Source organism: Dromaius novaehollandiae, chromosome 2 (genome assembly GCF_036370855.1).
Source record: "Dromaius novaehollandiae isolate bDroNov1 chromosome 2, bDroNov1.hap1, whole genome shotgun sequence".
In the NCBI taxonomy this organism is placed as follows: Eukaryota; Metazoa; Chordata; class Aves; order Casuariiformes; family Dromaiidae; genus Dromaius; species Dromaius novaehollandiae.
In genome coordinates, this window is record NC_088099.1 from 128,273,206 (window position 1) to 128,293,965 (window position 20,760).

The 20,760-nt window shown below is 36.6% G+C and overlaps 1 protein-coding gene across 5 annotated transcripts; it reads right to left on the bottom strand.

Moving 5' to 3' along the window:
* Nucleotides 1–813: 813 nt before the first annotated feature.
* Nucleotides 814–20,760, bottom strand: TERF1 (telomeric repeat binding factor 1). Of its 5 annotated transcripts, XM_026115201.2 has the most exons (11): nucleotides 20,535–20,760; nucleotides 16,456–16,551; nucleotides 14,094–14,224; nucleotides 13,867–13,953; nucleotides 11,749–11,898; nucleotides 9,500–9,609; nucleotides 8,899–8,961; nucleotides 8,778–8,821; nucleotides 7,584–7,648; nucleotides 7,124–7,205; nucleotides 814–2,445 (listed from the first exon to the last, which is right to left on the bottom strand). In XM_026115201.2, exons 1-11 carry the CDS (start codon nucleotides 20,740–20,742, stop codon nucleotides 2,375–2,377), a joined length of 1,107 nt encoding a protein of 368 aa, XP_025970986.2. In that variant the 5' UTR covers nucleotides 20,743–20,760; the 3' UTR covers nucleotides 814–2,374. The 5 variants fall into 5 exon arrangements, with proteins under 5 accessions (XP_025970986.2, XP_025970985.2, XP_025970989.2 ...); XM_026115200.2 differs by lacking the exon at nucleotides 7,124–7,205; XM_026115204.2 differs by lacking the exon at nucleotides 7,124–7,205 and having other exon boundaries at nucleotides 2,304–2,445; nucleotides 7,588–7,648.

Here is a 20,760-nt window from a genome sequence, read left to right on the forward strand (position 1 = left end):
CTTCATGTCAATATTACAGTGTGAATTTTATGGCAGGCAAACCTAAACAAGACTTTTGCAGACAAACTAAGTCTTGAAAAGGCATATTTTTCTTAATGAGTGGTGATATAAGTTAAGCTATTCCCACCTAGGAAGTTCTGCTACAGCTTTATAATAAACTACAACCCAAATTAATTTTGCATCTAGCAGGAGGTTAACTAAAGCCTTGGTTAACATTTAGGAAATAATCACTTATTACTATGTAAACCTGCTCACCTAGAATGATTAAAAAAAAGAAACCTTGTTTCATTACTTACTGTTTAATTGTTTTTACAGCACTAAAGAGGCTGTCTACTGCAGAACACTGCAGACTTGCTCCCTTGTTACATTGCAGATACCAGATTCTTTCTTTTAGGATTGTTTACAGCTGCTTCAGTGTTCCTTACTAAAGCACCTAACCCCTCTTTTATCAAAGTTTACTTTACAAAGTTCACAGTTTACTAAAAAGAAGTGATGTCTTAAGATTGAGAAAATTTACAGTGCAGACATGCAGCACGTCTCTGCAGAACCTAAAGACTGCTGTTTGCCTTTATTTCTAACAGTTGCAAGATGAAACCTTTTTCTGGTGGCAAGAACGAGGAATGCAGTCTTGCCAAGGTCCTGTCCACAATAAGAAACAAGCCTTTGTAACTGTACTTGACCGTTTTACCTCAAATGCAAGCAGACTTCCAAGACCAAAAGTAGCAAGATGATCATCCTAATACTTTCTGAACATTTCAGCCTTCAAGAATATCTTTCATTTGGAGCCAGGAAAAAAAAAAAAAACACCCCAGAGAAAAGTTATATTTTATTATTAGCTTAAACAGACACTTTTTCTTGAAAGGTTCTTGTAAAATAAAAATAAATACCTTATCCAAGGACAGCAATACAGAAAACACAATTTGAATTGAAGATATTCCACTCTTAAAAGAATGCCATAACATGCAAGTTCAACTTATTAGATCCATACTAGTACAACAGAGTTGACAGTATGTGTTTTCTGAGACTCTGGAATCCTTTTCCATAGAATCTAAAGCAAAAGAGACAGCACAGCACCATCAGCCATCTGTTACAGCCTCTCATGAGCAGATTTACAGTGACCAAATGACACCTTCATGCAGTTAGTTACACTCCTCAGAGCTGGTCTTTGCTTGTTAGTGCTGTAGCTATAGACACTGGGGAGTATGGATGAAACATGTCTTAGTCTGTGCTATCAGTGCCAAAGTAGACAAGCTACTGAGTCCTGCTTTGGGCACACATTTCAAGCTTCCTCTTTTCTGTTGATCTAGAAGGAAGCCACTTTAAGACAAGGTAGGTGGCACACGGTAAGAGATGTTAAGAGCTACTATCATACTATTACTTCCCGTTTCTTCTCCATCTCTTCTGCAAGATAGAAATGCTATTATGTCAATATAGGTAACTTCAGAATAATCTTCCTCCTAGAACTTAATTCTTCTCATGTGTTTTATCTCCAGTACATATACAACGCCTTTACTATTTACAGATATAAAATTACATGGAGTATTACATTTCCTCAGTGCAAAAAAAAAAAAAAAAAAAAAAAAAAAAAAAAAAAAGGAATATGACAGGTTGCCAAACCAGAAACAGATTTTTCTAGTATAACTTACCTATAGAGGTGAAAAGTCTGACTTGAATTTCAAGATGAATCAGATTAGAATAGACGATGGCAAGAACCAAGACAATCAAAAGCTCAGTCTGACTAGAGATACAAGCCTTTATAAAATACAGAGCACTGACCATTAGCCTATACCAAGCTAAACGTGTTGCCAGTATTCAATACTCCCATATACATACTTAACCTTTAAGTCTTTTAAAATATTTTCCCCATTTCAGAAAATAGGACACCTACTACATGTAGTACATATTTTAGACTTCTTTATCTGAGCAAGTGAGCTTATATGGATTTTTTTACTTTTTACTATTTTTTTCATGTTTTAGGATAACAACACTTTTGAGGTTCAGACTAATATCGCACAACCTTGAGTACTTCATTCTGTAGAAATAAGTTATTCAAAACATTATATATTCTTTCTTTTCCAGTCCTATTATTGAACTTTTTACCTCTTCAGTAGCTACTTAGAATCATAGGACTGATGGCTGTACCGGTATTTTAAAATACTGCAAAAATATGTTTCTGTAGAGTTAAGTGATGAGCATGACATACAGTCAAAATTATTCTGAAAAGCTAGACTTGCCCTCATGTAGGAAAGGCTCAAGAACAGTTAAAGCAGATTCCTGCAGTCCAAATTAGACCCGGTCAATCCTGCGGAGTGTTCTCCATCGGTCTTTTAGCATGACACTAGTTCGGTTGTTGAAGTCACCATGGACCAAAATTTTAGCCCAACTGCCCACTCCAAACTCCCTTACTCCCGATTTCAGTTGCAGGTCTTCTGCATATGTCCATCGCTTCGGGAATAGCAGAAAAAAAACATAGAATATATGAACACCAGATTTAAGAGTTAACCTTACAAAAAAATATAAAAGCAAGTATTTATACAGCTATCTAGTTATTACACAGAGCACAGATGTTTTAGTTGTCAGTAGGCTGGTTTTGATTCTCTTGAGCATCGTAACTTGACGCTGAATACAACAAATGTTACCAACTCAAGTGTTTTAAACACATTAGCAGACTTCAAACAAAAACCAAATGCTTCAAATTCCATGTATTTCAGGAGGAAAAAAGCAACATGGGGCAAAATTTTACTTCAATCAAAACACATTTTCCAAAATTTTACTTTATTGGCTAATTGAGCCAGCACAAACCTTGATAAAACATAGTATGCATTACAAAAGGTCTAGCAGTTTGTGATACAACCTGGGGACTGAGAATCAAGATACTGCTTATCAATAGCGATAGAATTTCAATGTGCTTAAAAAACACAAAATTTAAAATGCTGATAAAGGCAAAATTATACATATTGCATTTAAAAGGAGATTAGCCATATCCCCAGATAATAGTTATGTACTTTTTGGCACTTTGAGCACACTACAGTCTCACTGTCATGACCAGAAAACTTTTTGATCTTCAGGGGGTGCCATTTCTCTTTTATTATAAGAGTCATTTACTTGGATATTTATACATCTGTAAGTAACTCTTCTTCTGATGACATTCTCTAGTGCACCAGTTCTTCCTTGGTAGGCTTTCAATACAAATATCAATTATTATCCCTTTATTTTAAGGCTGTACACAGTAAGAGAATCAAAATGCAATACCTGATTTTTCTTAAATTTAACTTTACAGTAAATTATGCATATCAACTCTCTTCTATTGTAGCTTTATAGAAATATGTATGTGTAACAACAGATTATAGATCCTATACATGTGTCATATCATGCCTATTTTTAAAAAAGTTCTATGAGGTTGCAAACATTTTTAATACAGGTGCTTAAAATATGGCCATTTTCCCCCTCAATCTGGAGTATCAGTTAAGAATTTTAATGAGAAAGTATTAACAACAAAACAAAAACCCATATTCTATTGGAATATAATTCTCGACAACTGTCTTCAAATCCCTGCTTAATACACAGATAACCATATTGATGTACCATTAGTACACCTCCTGAGGAAAACTGAATTGCACATCATCTGTGCAAAAACAGGACAATATTCCTGCTTGAAATTACTGTTTAGGAAAACTGTTTTTAAAAACAAAGTATCAATTTCTATTTCAAAACGCACTCGATAGAATGTTCTTTCCAATTCATTCTCAGACATTGGAAATGCAAAGACTTTGCTTACAGAAAAGATGTTAACTCGAAAACGTTAATGAGCTTGCCCCGAGATGTACAAAGAATGGGGTTGGTCTGTTTCATTTAATTCATCCGTGCTCATTTCTGCTGCTTGCACTGGAGATATCCTGCTACTTCTAATGCTTTCATGGACCACCATAAGTTATAAAAGGAGACAAATAGTCAGTTTTCATTGACCTCAAGCTGGATTTTCTGTGAGCACCAGCAGATTCTCTATTAAAAATTGTTAGTTACTGCAATTCCGCAAAATACATGATGATCCAATGTGCATGTGTATGCATGTGATGACCAAAAGACTGCTGAAAATCCAACCAGGAAGCTATATTTTTGCATTTAACCACTGCCTGTGCTTTACTTATTTTGTAGTTGCTCTGAAACAGCAAAGGCATCCAGAAAGTGTTTTTGTAAATAAAAGCACCAGTAGAGTCAGCAAGTTAGCAAAAGCCTTGTTATTTAGTCATGCTCAGTGAAAATGTGGATTCTAAAAAACTGCAAACTGGGTTACATGAAGACCAACAGATTTCACATCTGAAAGTCCAAGTTGCTCTAACAGGACAACTAACAGCATGTATTAAACCGAGTGAGAAGTCTTGCCACAAGAAACAATGATCATTGATAGGCCTCACTCACTAACCAGTGAAAGACCATGGCAGTAGTAGAATCAGTGGCAGTAGTTCAGTCTTTGTAAAGAACTGAAAACATTAAAGATATATAATTTTAGAGAAGTTTATGAAAAACACTTCATGTAATTGCTCATGCTTGGAAACCCAAGTATTGCATTAAGAAATAAGTGAAACAGATTTTTTGCAATAGTAGCAGCAAAGTTTTTTTTTAAATAAAAGGCCAGAGATTCCATTGGCATCATCTCTTTCAACTTATTTTGCAGCATGCCAGAAAACTTTCCTAAATAAAATCTTTATTCAAGTAACACTGCTATGCTTGACCTATAGCACCAGATAATGACTCAAATATTTCCAGCACCAGAGACAGTCACAACCCTTGTCAACTTGTTGCAGTGATTAATTACATTTGCTGTTAAAATGTTTTTTATTGTTTTGCTTTTAATTGCTTACACTGAGGTTTTTTTTTAAATAAGTTTCTTCAGTTTAACATACAAATGAAGATCCTACATACAGGTAAATTGGACTTTTTTTTCCTCTCCTCTTTTCAATGGGAACTATATAGAACTGCAACAACTTTCCTACCCACACAACACAAACTGCCTGTGCCTTCTAGGACGGCCGTTGTATGGACTCTGTCACTGCATTGTTATCAGCTAGTAAGACTGGCTGGACGACTGGACATAATACAGCACTACGCTTGAGCTAACATAATGACAGTGTCTAGTCCAGAGCTGTTTGACATTTGGCTAGCACAGAATGCTGGTAGAACAAACTTTGGTTTGCCAGACAGACTGTGTAGACATATCCTCACATATCCAAAGATCTTGTTAAGCCTTAGAATCATTTTTTGCTAGCAATGCGCCATCATTTGATTATGCAAGAAGAGGGATGCTTCTTCCTTCTGAAATTTCTCCAAATTTAAATATATGCAATTAACTTTCACACATGTCTGGCTGAATTCTGAAAACCTGGATTTTCAGACACATTATTTAAGCAAATAGACAAACAGATTTTAATTAGACATCTCAAAGGACCTGTCACACAAAAACAAGATATCACTTCAGCACAAATAGTTCTCTAAATTCTCAGTGACATTTGCATCCCAAAGGAGTTTAATTTAGGAATGAGAAAATAAAGTACATTTCCTTTTGCTTGCACTGCAGACTGTTTGTATGTAGCTAACTGAAAACACAGCAACGAAAGGGCTGAAAACAGGCACTGAACCATTGCAATGAAATGCCATCTACAAAACAAGAGCAAACAATGCCAACATTGAAAGAGGCGCTGCCTGGAAAAGGAAGTTCTAGAAGTCAACAGCTCTGACATTCACAGCATTCTTTCATGCATGCAGACAATCTTATATAACCCACATAATTAAGCAGAGGAGCAAATTTACCGTTTAAAAGGCCAATATCATTGCTCTCTATACAATAGCGAGATGAGAGGTCTCACTAGCAAGAATTAGGGCATAAATACCAGCAGAGAAAGAGCAAATGTATGCTTTACTAAATGTTCAAAGTACATTGTTTTGAACTTTCTTTCAAAAAAATTTTATAAAGTTTTGAGTTCTTCGCTACTATCAAATGTTGTCCTTTTCTGCAAATTGAGTTTTTACATCTCAGATGAGAATGAATTTAAAATATAATAGAATTAAGCACACAGCATCTTTTTTTTCTAATGAGATCTGTACAGAAGTGGAAGAGCTGGATACAGTGCTTGTAGCTGACCCCACACAGACTACCTCAATAAAAAGAATAGGTGAACATAAAGCTATCCTTATTTCTATGTCAGCTGTGGTCCAATTAGTTTAAATCTTGATGTTGGAATCAAGGTCAAAGAAAATGTGCATGCTTGTTAGCAACTGGCTGATGAGGTAGTACCTACTCAAGTATAAGCAAGAGGAAAGAAAGTTATTTATTATGTTTTTGAAGCCAACAGACAAATCCAGTGAGCACTGCTAATATTTTTAGGGCACTGGCTGTATTGGCAGCTCCTTAGGAGGCTCTCTCTGATGTAACTATTTCTGAGATTTGTGAGACTGAAAAATTCTGTGTTTACATGCAGCAAGGGGCTGTATCAACCTCCAGGGACAGAGGGTGGTAAAAATATCTTAACAACTGCTCCCATTAGGAGTTTAACCAGTTTGAGGACAGCATGTTACTGGAGATGTAACCAGTACTTCGACTTCAGTAAACATTCTTAAAGGATTAGCACTAAGCACAACTCTCCTTGAGGACTATCTGGAAAAAAAAAATATGTAGGTTTGTCCTCCCCTGTTGTATGAAGAAGTGTCAGAATGAATGTCAGAAGAATGAAATAGCTGGCACCAAAATGCACATAAGTATGCTTAGGTAACAGCGTAAGTTATCAACAGAAGGATACCATATTACTTTCCAAGAGATATTCCTAAGAGGAATTCAACAAGGTGAACAAATCTATTTATACTAACTTTGTTTAAGTGTTCATCATTTCATCATGATAACAAACAAATAAAATTGGTAATTCATAAGATTAATTTGTAACAGTTTCCCCCCCAATGTCAAATCAACTTCGAATTCCATAATAGGGCACACATTTACATTCTTCCCACCTGTAGGGAATTCTAGCATTAGCTCATGTTATTAGTTATTTGAAATGCAGAATTATGAAGAGACATTATTATTTAGTTCATAAAAATTAGAATAGTTTCCCAAGTAAATACATGTTTTCACCTCGGAGTGTGTGTGTGTGGGGAGAAACCTTTGATGTTTGCCCAAAACTCCCACTGGCAAGTGATATCCTGAATTCTTCAATCTAAACAGTAGAAACAAAGTTTGTTTTTTAAAAATTTGTCCATTCACAAATTTTAGAAAAAATATTCATATAAAAAATCCAGACTAAGCTTCAGTAAAAGTGCATTTCAACAAATTAAAGGCTCATGAGCATTAGTAATAATATTTGCAGCTGCACCAAAAAAAAAAAAGTTTTTGATGATAGCAATTAGAACTTAAAGACTCATCTTAGGTGCTGTAGCACAGCTTGAGTAATGGAGGGATTACCAAACCCAGGCATTTTGGATTGTACCCCTAGATGCCTATTCAAGTAAGTTGAAAAAAAAAAAAAAAAAAAGTTATACTGTTAAGCATCGCAGGTATATTTTACCTCCATTTAGAATAGGGAATGAATACAAACCTGCCTTTTTCGGCCACAAGCCCAAGCATCTCCATGTTTTTCTACATTCTGCAAGCTGTTCAAACCTAGAAGACAATTGAAGTATGTCCAGACCAGTGAGAAGTCAATATTAAGACAGTAGCCTTACAGACATGTACAATATTTTGATATTCTTTGGCAGACTGAGATAACTTCAGTATTTCTCTCTGTATGTGAATATACATCTTCATGCATATATGTAGTAAAAGCCATGTATAACCTCTAAGTTCAAAGACTCAGAAAACTTTTTTTTCAAGAAAAGTCTCTGTATTTTGTATGTGACAGAGCTCACAAAAGAATGTTTTAAGCAATTAAGTAAAAAACTGGTACATAACAATGATATAGTCCATCTTTTCCTTTAGTGAAAGTATCTTTACTACAGAAAACACTCATTTTAAATAGAGAAAATGAAAACTAACCAAAAATCAGAGGTCTGATACTTGGCATACAGGGTCCATCATTTCCACAAAACATGTTACTTCTAATCGAGGCAAGTAACCAACAGATCTCAGAGCTCTTCCTTCCGAGTATATCATAATGAACAAATGACCATAAATTCCCACTTTCTGTGGGCAGATGGTTTGTTATTTCAACCAGCAGCTGGCTACATGCAGAGGCTATAATGTTGTCTATTTCTGGTAATAGAGTACTAATGCATTTCAGAACTTAGGTACAACATGGATTATGCAATATTTAAGTATTTTAAAAATTCTACCAGGAAAGTTAGGCATTAATATCCTAACTTTGGGTATTTACACTAGGACTTTTTTTTTTCTCCCCATGAACCAGTCAGACTCCTTAGTTTCTACTCCCCAGAATTACCTAGGTCAGAAGCCCAAAAGAGACAAATATCAATACTACTATACTGGTTGCCTTCTTCAGGACAGAATACCATAACTCTAATAAAAAACAAAAGCATATCAGAAAATAGTAAATGATTTTGCAAGATGAGTTGCCTGGGAATCTTATGCCACTTCATACTTCCTTAAATGTGGCATATATCCCCAAAATTTTGATCTCTGCAGACATTGCACACAATTGGTGTTTTCACCATAATCGTTTTTCTATGAATTCAATCACATTATTTGGATAGCAGTTATCCAACCACCAACTCCTTTTGTCTGGAAAAAGAGCATTCACATTATTTTGACAGCATAAAAATTAGCTAATACTCACTTTGAAGAACACTCTTTTTTCTGTGTTTCTGTCCCGAGCGATGCCTGCAAGAAACATAGCTGAAGTACATAGAAGTTTCATGAACATGTATGACCAATAGCAACAAAAAAATTCATTTTACCTTACTATGGGTTTTCTTACATCTCCAGATGACTGATTTGTAATACTCTGCTCTTCCATAGAGCTTAAAAAAAAAAAAAAAAAAAAGCCAGAAAATCATTTTTAGACAGCAGGAAGAACAACAACATTTAAATAGAAGACAAACATAAAATTTTTCTATGGAACCAGTGGCATATAAATATATTGAAGCAGTTAATGTTTATTTACAGCTCTTCCATTAGCTAAGTTCAAAGGCCTTGTAAAACATGCAGACGTCCACAAGACCTATATAGCCCAAACTTAAAAAGATAGGACTAAAACAAGCAAAAGAGAAAAAACTTGAAATATTTCAATGTTTTTATCGTCATACATGACTGACAGCTGTTTAAACTAAAAATGTACATCTCCAACAAATACTTAAAGTTAATGCCAAGCTGTATGATGTAAATGCCAAGAGCAACAATCAAAAATCCAGAAGTTAAAAACAGAAGATAACGTGTTTGTACTTATCTTGTTAGACAGTAATTTTAGAATTTATCATCCTTCCTTCTACCTATTGTTAGTGCTACAAGCTTCAGTTACTATCCAAGCTGTCCCTCAGTAACATAATGCCAAATACAAACCTCTGATTTGTTTCCAAATTACTTTCTTCCTCTGTCTCACTGACATTCACAGTTTCCTTCTGCAACATTGTTGCTCCTAATTCTTTAGCTTCCACCTCTTTAGTGGCTGCCTGTGTGAAATGGAGTTGATACTTTAAAATTAAAGCCAACCAGTACCTAAAATAATCTCTGTAAGCAGGTATTTAAGTGTACCCTCTATTTGGGCTAACAGTCCTTATTTCCCAGACCCTTTAACAGAAGAGCATTATCAAAATAAGTAGTTTCAAAACAACAACTGTAATGAGATAAGCCGAAATCCAGATTTTTTAACAGCTAAAAACTCAGAAACTTTGGGCATAGCCACAGCTAATCTTTATATGTACACCGAGAGAAATAAAATAAATACTTGCACAGCAAGTGAACATACAGAGGATACGTGAAATATTTACAGTCTTAATTACTCTCTGCAGTATACTGTGAGAGTACTGAAAAGTCTTTTATAACTAAAATAGAAATGGAACACTGACGGATCTCAGGAGTTCATCTTGCTCCACTCAATGCAGTGTGTGGCAGGATCAAGAAAACCTACAACATATTCAAAAGACATATGTCTTACCAGACTAAGCTAATAAGATAACCTTTCCTGTATTCTCAAAAAAAAAAAAATCATCCTGCCTAAACCATTTTAGCCATAAACTAAACTGATTTCTCCTCCATTGGGGTGGGGGGAGCAGCAGGAAAGAAATAGATCATTACTCTTTATTGAATTTCCTATGTACCGTAAGATCCGTACTGTTCCCGAAGTTCCACACATCTACTTTCTAGAATAAATAACACCTTCAAAAAAAGTTAAAAAGTATTCCCTGTTCATTGAGTAACCAGATTGACGTTTTCTTGTATAGACCCCGTTTCTTTGTATTGCAGTATTTGCAGACTGTACTTAGGGCAGCTAACCTAAATGTTTCTTGAAGCTCAAGAACTTCATGAACAGTAGGTGCTGCACTCTTGCGGATTCCAAGCTTGATATTAACCTAGAAAAGGCAGCCTACAAAATAGTCTGGCAGTGTGGGACTTTTTAATACTTCCACGTATGGCATCCAGGAAGAAGAGGAGAGGAAAGAGCAGTTAAAGCTACAGTGTTTTTCCATGCTGGGATAGTAGAGAACTCAGGGTAGACATGCTGGGAAATAGTGATTATGTGCTGTACAGAGGAAGCTGGAAATCTTCATGCTGTGGTCTCCTCCATGTCCCAGAGTAATTCAGACTAAAGTAAAAATATTTCAGAAGTAAAAAGATTTGCCACATTGGTGCCAATAAAGACAGTAGGAAGGATGTGCAGGCAGTGGTGGTGCAACACAGAGGGCATAGGTATGCTAGTGTGAAGTTCTGGACCTTCTGACACCTCCAGACCTCTACCCTTTCCTCAGACTCGAAGAAATTGCCTTGAAAAAAATGACAGCTGAGTGCACTGAATAAAATATTATCTATACATTTAGTCAGTAAAAAAATTATATTAATACTTCGAATACTTTTTAAAAACAAAAAGAGAGGCTCTCTAATTCCTCTTTCTGGAAGGAAAAGAAGAAAATCCAGAGGAACTTCAGGTTTGTTTACTTAAAGTTTACTACTTATTCTTTAGGTATTTGTGCTTTTGTAATTGAGTAATTCGTTATTCTTTTATAGCAAGTAAACATGAAGGAAATTCTTTACAATCCTCCCGAAGATGAACTGCAGAAGGAATGTTGTTCTTAGCATTTTTAAATCACTTTTGAGCAATATAGTTTGTAAGAAGCTTTTTATTTACAGAAAAAAAGCAAAAATAGCTTTAAATCTCTAACTACTCTGACATTCCTAGCGCTTTTAACCAAATTAACTAGTCTAGATCTTTTAGTTTTAATATGAAGTCTGAGTGGCTTAAGGAAAAAAACCTATACATATAGATACATTATTTTTCAGGGAGTCTCAGATCACAACTGGTCCTCTTAAACATACATAAATGACAAATGTAGTTTTAATTACACTTTTTCCATACTACTTTCTAAGCAGAGCAGTTGTGGAAAAAAATCATGAAATTTTAAAGGAGTCTTATTCCTACTAGCTTTCCCAATCATACATCCAACCTTTATTAATAAGACCATATATAGGAAGATAAAGCTTCCCCTTCATCTAATGCAATAACTGAATACCATCTAAACAACTGCCTTGAAAATATCAATTTAATCTTATCATGTACCTCTTTAGAAATCAGTTTTGAAAACATTTTGACATACCTGTATTAAAAAGTTAGTTTCATTGTCTTTTATGAAAAGCTCAACATAAGACTTCATTTTACTTATCAAAAGATCATAACTGAAGTTTTGAAGAAAGGGAACGTATGGATCCTTGCTTTTGACTATGGTTGCCAGCTTCATCCTTAAAGGCTAAAAAAAAAAAATGCACAGTTTTATACAGCACACATTTTATAGTAATCTTACATCATTCTTCTATGCTGAGCAAGAGTTGCACAAAGATAAATGAGATGATCACAGCAGTTTTCTGAATATGTCTATACATCTTCATGCTACAGTTTGAAATGGTTCTATAGTTAACTAAGAGCACATCTATACTGTAATTACAAGCTTGGGTTTCTCCACCAATCACTCTGAATCCTAAGTAGAGACCAATATATCCAGGAATTAACTTTTGTGTACAGTGGCATTCCTTACTATACTATTACTAAAACCCACACTTTTTGAACGATTGAATCCTCTGAATGAAGAGTATACCTGAAGAATGTTATACACATATGCCATTATTTACACAGAACACATGCTCTAGTACACCAAAGGAAGATATGGGCTGCACTCTCTTTTTTCACTGCAACCCTTCCCTTGCTCTTTCTTCTACTCTGGTTTCCCTCAGAAGTGTAATACAGTACAAGACATCACTTGCTGCCTTCACAAAATGCCAGAGTTCCACCAGTTTCTACAGTTTATGATACACAGTCATTATGAAGAGAAAAAGTGGGGGACTATCAGAGGTTCTATCTTTTGGCTAACCCAATGCAGTATAAAAAGGCCCACACAGGCACTGCACACATTCAGAGAACAGGCCAAAACTCTTACGTCTATATAAAACCTGCTTCTTGCCCTTTTTCAACCTCCTAGAAGCAGTCCCCATTACCTCCCAATAAAGTTGTTATTGTAAGTAGGTTTATGGGTTTCAGCAAATTCAAGCACGTGCACTAGCTATTGTTATAAATAGATATGTGCTCAAACTTGTATCTTAATGAAGCAAGGAACATGAAACCAGGATGCATCCTGACCCACAGATGTTATCTTTTCCAGATAGAGGTATAACAACATCCACTCTATACTAAGGAGCTTTCATTCCTTCTGATGCTTCGATTTGCAGAACACTGACCAAGGGAGAATGTAAACAGAGTACACTGCAATCGTTCAGAACAAGTCAGGAGCCCGATTAGAGCGGTGGGACTCATCCTTTCTCTACTAGTATGTTCATACTATCTTTACTCTGAAGATTGCAATGCTACCTTCCCATAAGCTGTAGTGACACCTCAACACCTCACTCATTTCTCATATGGAGTGGGAAAGCAGACAAAGCTGGGACTGCTGCTGCCCATGATAAAGAGCAACTGCTGCTAGAAGCAGTCATTTTACCACCTCGAGTCACCCACCACCCCTATCAACCCCTTATTGCCCAAATGTCCTTTCGTATCGATAGATGCCACAGGTGTGTAAGTGACAGCAGAAGCAAGAGTTAGAATGAAGCCATGTGGGCAGTGTTTACTACATTAGGAAAACTATTCCCCGCCTCAAGGAGCTGACAACCGGATGAAAACACATTCAATGGCTGACAGTTCACACAGGCCGGTTCATTCTGGAAAACTAGTATGAAGGATTTTTATTTACAATTTCATATGTTGAAATAATTTTAATTTGGACAAGATGCAACTTTAAGTATTCTTCACAAAACAAATATATTTTTATCCAACCTGGAGGAAACTGACCAGCCTCCAAGACAAACTGAAAATGCAGTATTCAGTCACATTAGCCATTTGAATCCATCCAAAACAAACTGCATTTCCACACGTGTTAAACAGGATGATGAAATATCAGGCAACAGCACAGGACACACATGGGTATTCACATGGGTACAGTGAGTATATAGCATATAACAATGTTATAATCAAATTATCACCTTTAAACCTTTGCCTTGTTTAAACAAATTGTGTTCAGGCAAAGTTACTTTCAACACCACTCTCTCCTGAAATAAGCTGTCAAGGTGAATATAGCAAGTAAAATTTTCACTAAATTACCTTTTCTTTTTTTTAGAAAAAGTTTTCGTTAAAAAAAAAAAAAAAGCTTAATGCAAAGTACTGTTACTACCTTATTTGATTCCAAATCTGTAAATAGCCTTTCAAGAACTTCAGCAGCCTCCTTAAAATATCCTTTTTCCATATGGACTGCTACAACCTACAACCAAGATAGTTACATTTACAAGATACACTGAAACACATTTTTGCCAAGATTTAGAAAAAAAACAAGAAAAGAGAACTGTTTTAGCTGAACGAATAGGTAGCATCCTTAACAGTTTTGGAACAAATCACACAGACCTGAATCTGAATTAGACGACGAATATCTTCATGAAGCTTATCAGGTTTACCTTCTTCCCTTTCAAGTAAAGTCCAAACTGACAGAGCAGATTCCAAAGGCGAAATTCTTTGATCATTTTCAAAATGACAATCTTAGAAAAAATAAAAATTTGGAAAGCACTTGGTATTTAAAAAACCTTAAAGAATGAAGCTATATCTAATTATTTATGCACAAGTGTCATATGTACTTTGCATCATTTCAATTGCTTTTTTCTCATAGAATTTTTAGTCTCTTTCTCCAGGTGTGTTTGAGAGAGATGAATTTCCTCATTTTCAAAGAGGCTGTTTCTTCCTACCCTTACAAGTAACTATATTGTTCCATTTTTAAGGGAAGTTGTGTCTCCTAATTATTGTTCATTTAAAATACCACTTGCAACAGTGCCAAGTTTAGCATGATGTATTTGGGCTGGCATTAATAATACTTTTACAATAAGCTTGGCATTAGATATCAAAACATTTGCTATCATTGCTGTAAATTCTGTAATACACCCTGGAAAATGAGAAATCTGAAAAGCAATTGTATCTCTACATTACCATCTGTCTTAACTTTTCCTTTTTTTTTTTTTAGCAGGTTAAACCAAGAGGGAAATTCAAGCAACGTAACACAGCACTGCCATCAAAAAAAAGTAGAAGTAACTATCCTGTCACCTCATCTGTTGTGCCAACATAAGTGTTTACACAAATTCCCAGCAAGCAGGATCAGTGACCAGATCTGGCAGAAATCTAGCCCAGCGAAAAAGCCTTCCCTTCCTCACTCTGCAAACATTTTGCAGTCTGATCATTGTACATCTGTACAAATGGGTGTACTGAGGAAACATAGATGCAGGAGAACCTGGCAAGTGCACAGAACTGCTTCTTTCCATGACAGTGCCAGCTTAGCTCAAGGTGTTCACTGAACTACAGCCACTCATTCCTTCCTTTTATATAACACCACAGAAGAATCTCTATTTCTCCTTGTCCCTTACAGTAAGGATCTTGTTTTTTTTCTTTTTTTAAGGCAGAAAGCAAACAATTTCAGCAAGACTGAAAAATCAGAAGTGTTTGTTACATTGCAGCTGGTATCTCAAATGGCAAAAACTTAAATAGTATTATATAAAACTCCCCATACACTCCAGATTTTTCTAATCCTTGTTTCATTCAAGTGATATGACACTTTCATGAAAGTTTATTTTAATAGTGTAAGAATCTAAGTGTTTAAGTTAGAGTTGCTTTAAAGAGTTTGCATCTGAAACAAGCTATTCTATTTTCAGGCTCAATACAGATTAAAATCTTTACCTTATTTTAATCATCAGACACTAATTAGGAAAGCTACCATACAATATATAAACTTTCCATGTACATTGTGCAACTACATCTGATACGAACACATGGAATCTTCCTCCCCATACAGGACATGCCCTATACTGCAACAGATAAAAAACACACTGAAGTCAGTATTCTATAAAACACCTGGGAATATAACAGCTTTAATGCAATGCCAGAGACTTTTCAAAATTTCTATGTGATGAGCACTCACTATAATTAAACAATAAAATTTGATTCTGAAGTTGAACCAAATCAAGTACAGTGTTATTACCTGATAATCAACACAAGAAATTTTGTTTTGTGACCACAAGGCTCTGCAAAACTTCTAGGCTAGAATACATCTTTTTTATTCCCCCGCTTATGCTAGAAAGACTGCTTCTGAAGTCCCTGAATTCAACTGAGTTTTATCAAGCAGTGAGAACTTGCAGAGAAAAAGTTAAGTCTGCCAGAAACTTGAGCATGAAAGCAGAATCAGCTTGGCCAAACCAGTAGGTAGTGAATATGGTCAAACAGAAGACATGGTAGGGAATATAAGTCCCAAGGAGCTGCTGTCTGTGAACCTCTTATGACTTTCTTTACAGAAAAAAGGCAGTCATCCTTTTCATCCATATTCTCACAGCTACTGTCTCTCATACCTTAATCTCTAGATTTAGATTGCAGAAAGAAATGCAGACTCCACACTTTACATTTGCAGATATTGCTCACTAAGAGATAGTCAATCTTTTTCGATGCATTTTTTCTGTTGATGTTATTGTGACAGAAAGTCCTGTAATTTAAAAAACTACAAAACCATTCAAGCTCAAAGCAACTAAATCAGTCAGTACAGATTATCAGCACTATAGCGTACAGCTCAGTAACCTGTGGAATATAAACAGTTTGAAAGTGTAGATATTTCAGTCATTTTATTTACTCAGTAACAGCTACAGGAAAGGTTATATCAAATAAACCTTTGTACAGGTCCATGGAAATAATCTACTTAAGCAAAAGTGAAGTGAAAAAAAAAAATCAGAATATTTACCAAGTCTTTTTCCTTTTGCAATTCTTGTCAAAAGCTGGCAGAGATACACTGTTTTTTTCTGACGTGCAGGTATTTTGGAGAGGCTATTGATAACAGCTGGAAAAAAGAGAAAAGTTAAGTCACTCTTGCTCCAGCAGTGCCACAGTGTGGCTAGAGATACACCAGACTGTTATAAGACTTTAAAAATGCTTCATCAATTTTCTAAAGAATTAGAAATTTAGAAGAATATTAACTAATAATCTCCTATGTCACAAGAATTTAAGTCACATTCTAAAATTTGACCAGAAAAATGTATTCCTCTTCTGGTTCACAACAGCAACCTAAAAGCAATGAGATGTATCACAGGCTTATAGTCATTACATTAGGAAGACATCACAGTATCATACATAAACAAAATCTTGTTTTGCTCAGTAGCTTATGATGAAAGACAGACAACTGTCTGCTTTAGTGAACATTTCCGCGGAACGTCCACAAAACACCAGCAGCACACAGGCTCCAAACACTTCACTTAAATGTTGCTATGGCAACCGACGGACCAGAACCAGTAAAAGCTACAATGAAAGCTTAGCCAGAAATGTAAACCTACAAGGGAAATCCTCCTTACAGGGTTGGAAGGTCATAAGGATTATTCTATATTTTAGAATGGGAGCTATCATGAGATTATTTTCATCATACTGATTGCTGTGTACTTCATATTCTAATCTCCTGCATATTGCAAGTAATTTATCTTCACAGCATTATAGAGAAACATTCAAACATGAAAAGTGAAGAATGTGTCAAGTGACTTATTGAAGACAGCTGTAGACTGAACACCCTAGTTCAGTAAGTGCTTGCGTATGTGTTTCATTCTCAGCCTAGCAAAAATCAGAATTCGGCATGTGGACCCTCAAGTTTTGCACTAACACAAACAGCACCTTGTTTTACTTGGAAGTACTCATTCTACTTGCTTAGTACTGTATGATAGTCTCCTAGGAACAATGGATAACTATGCACTTACAAGCTATTTTAAAACCCTTGACTGATTACAAAATCTAACATTAAGCAGGACATTGTCATTTTGGCTTCAAAGAACACCATTGCAATTCTATTTCAGTGAGGACAGGAGATACAACAGCTGTTAATAGGTAAATTTTAATAACTAAAATAGGAAGTAAAGTAAAAGAGCATTGTTTAGAATAACAGTAAAGTGCCTCCATGATCACAGATTCATAGAGCTTTCAGACCACACAACAGAGTTCAGCTTTAGAAAAAATTTGACTAATAAGCTCAACAGAGAGAGAGAAGAGCTATCATCATGTCCTGAAGATGGAGCCAGAGCTAGGATATGTTTGAAGCAGGCAGAAAACTGAAGCTGAAAGACTCCACAGAACAAAACCTGTCATGCTGGCAAGTAGCTTGAAATCTTTCAGGTTTCTTTGCTCCTCCTCCTCCTCCTCTTAAGGTACACATACATTAGTGTTTTGATCCAGATCAGGAGTGCATTTTTAAAGCAAATGTTTTGTGCTTTGGTTTGCATGATGGAATAGTCTTGAGTCCACAGAAGGAATTCCGTTCACATGAAACTAAACTGGAAGTTGTGCTCCAGCTACAAATAGGCGTTCAGCTCATGGGACCAAATTAGACCAAAGAAGAAAAAGAACCCTGAAACATTTACAGTAGGGATGCCAGGTCCTAAGCACCAATTGCTCACAACTAATGCAGACTAATACGAGTAGATATAGCCCTAGTAAATTTTTCTATAAATCTCACCTTTTTTTTTAAAAAAAAAAGAGACTTTATATCTATTCATTCTTTTGTTAACAGTATCCTTAAACTGGTCTGAAGTTGCTTCCCTCCGTATGGTCACAAATATATTTAATTTCTTAGTTTTCATTAGAGACACTAGAAATCCAGTTCCTTACTATGCTGATATCTAAACAGGTAGTTCAGGTAATAGACCATAATATCATGCCTAAGCAGGATAAATTAGGCAAGGCACATAGCCTTGCCATCCTGCTTTTATAAAAGCTAGTCTGAGATTTAAGAGCTAGCCCAGCTATTTCTACTTGGCTGTTAAAATAGCACCTCTGTTTCCATGTTCTTCCTACCATCTCATTTCTGCTCTTCAGTTTGAGTCAGCCTTTCTGCTGACAGGCAATCAGAACGGCACGCAGTAGGGTCTCACTTTGCCCTGCACAAAAGCAGTACTTTTGTATTTCTACTGAAAAATTTTCCAATACAATCTTATTTCTGCACTTTACTTTTTCCACAGACTATTATGCTGATGACTTAGTAATCTTATAGCATTAATATGCCCAACTCTCCTCTGCTGAACTCTGAAATTCTAGAGGAACTTTGCTATTAGTCTGCAGTTCCATGTGACCTCGCATCCTGTACAATTGTTTCTACTGATAGTCCTCAAAAGTCTTCCCATTCTTCTTGTCAGAAGAATTTCATTACTGTGCTCCCACTAAGCCACAGTCGCAAGACCACTGATGAGCACCATTAATAATTTAATCTAACAGCCCCCATTCAACATACCTCGTCATTTTAATCTTTAAATTGCTTACCTCCCAACTCATATCATCTCATCACTAGTCATATTCCATATGATACTGTATTCAGTTATTAGCAAAGTTTTAAATAAGCTGTACTATTATGTCTACTTTGGTCAAGACAACATCTCTCCCAAAAGCCCCCCCCCCCCCCCCCAACTTGGTATCTTCAGGAAAATGATTTGTAAGAGATAAAAAAATCATAAATCAACCCATCATATCCAAGATGCAGACAATTTTTTTCCAGTTGTTAGCTACTCTGTTAAATATTCCTCATTTCCAATACACATTTTTCAATTCAAAATTCATCCACTAGACTTTATTACATCTTTGTCTGCAATCCAGGCCAAATTTCTGGCATTCTGCCAGAATACAAAGACAATGAGCTTAGTGTATTTAAGGCATTCTACACATTTTTTTTTTAAATTATGTTTGTAGCTCTTCACTAAAACCTCTTCAACTTTGCAATAGCCTTGAACTTTCATCAGTTAGAGTCACAACCTCTGTGGCTGAAGATGGTATATAACCAAGCCTATTCAAGCTTCATAGAATCAAGATAAAAATTACACTTGGAGGTTGTACTCATCTAATAATCTAAAAGTCTTTTTCCTTCATAACCATTGTTTTCTTGGAATAGTTAGGTTCCTATCCCTCCCTAACCTCATTGAGCTAAAACAGTAAACAACTCAAGGAACTGTGATCCAGAATGCTCCAGAACAACTGCTGTTCCATATTAACACTAAATACCAGTGGATTAAAGTAAGAAGGTTCAGCCCATATTGTCTTATTTCCACCATGTGCAACTGCTGCTGATGCTGTTATAAAGCCTCAACAAATTATCCTGTATCATTATAGGAGTCTTCTGCAATTCTCAAACTCTGAAAACATCCACAAATCTAGTGACCATGATCATTAGGAGGCTAAGCAGGTGTACCAAACCCACTTAAACAGGCAAGGGTGCTACAGAAAAGATGACCCTGAAAGCTGCCCTTTTATATTTATATTAAGCTGCATGGATGCACTGCTTTCAGGATGGTTGCAGCTATTTGAAAGCCACAACTTGCAAAACTTAGACAACTACAACTTCCTCTTTAACTAAAAGAGCTATCCTAGAAATACAAGAGCTTCCTCAAATGCACTATGTGCATTATGTATTAACTGCTTGCCAGTCAGCTCAAGACAAGAGCCTTGAGGATACCATTCCCTTCCTCCCCCAGGAGTATTAGAAGGGAAATGGGACAGAAGGGACAAACGATCTGCAGTGACATAGAGCACGTGTGGAGAGGTGGATTTAACAGTTAACCCTTAGCACCGGACACAAACGGCTCTGGCAACAACCGAAAAACCACTGCCGTGACCCAGTCACGCCAAAGAAGCCGCAAAAGGGAGAGGGATAGGGCAAGGCGCAAGGGCAGACAGAGAGGGCTGCGCAGGCCTAAAGCACACAGAGGCCCAGGCGGAACAACAGCAGCCTCCGCAGCGGGCGGGCCCGCGACCCGCACCGAGGAGACACAACCGCCCCCTGCCTCCCTTCCAGGCCCTCACCCTGCGCCACGTTCCTGCATCGCCTGAACTCCGCCGTGCGCCCCTCCCTGAAGTGCCGGCACAGGCAGTAGCAGGTGAACTCCAGCATCCAGTCCCCGACCACAGCCTCCGCCTGCGCCAGCCGCATGGGACACAGAAAAACGCCATCACTCCCGGGCGCTCCGGCCATCTTCAAATCCGCGCGCCAACGGCTCCAGGCCCCGCCCATCGCCAACGGCCCGGCTCG

Excerpts from the sequence above, each read along its gene's own strand:
- TERF1 (XM_026115200.2), bottom strand. The coding sequence starts at position 20,742 with ATGGGCGGGGCCTGGAGCCGTTGGCGCGCGGATTTGAAGATGGCCGGA. Across the intron at positions 16,552-20,534 it reads ATGCAGGAACGTGGCGCAGG|CTGTTATCAATAGCCTCTCC; the intron begins GTGAGGGCCTGG and ends TCTTTTTTCCAG. Across the intron at positions 8,962-9,499 it reads AATTTGGAAACAAATCAGAG|CTCTATGGAAGAGCAGAGTA; the intron begins GTTTGTATTTGG and ends TTTTTTTTTAAG.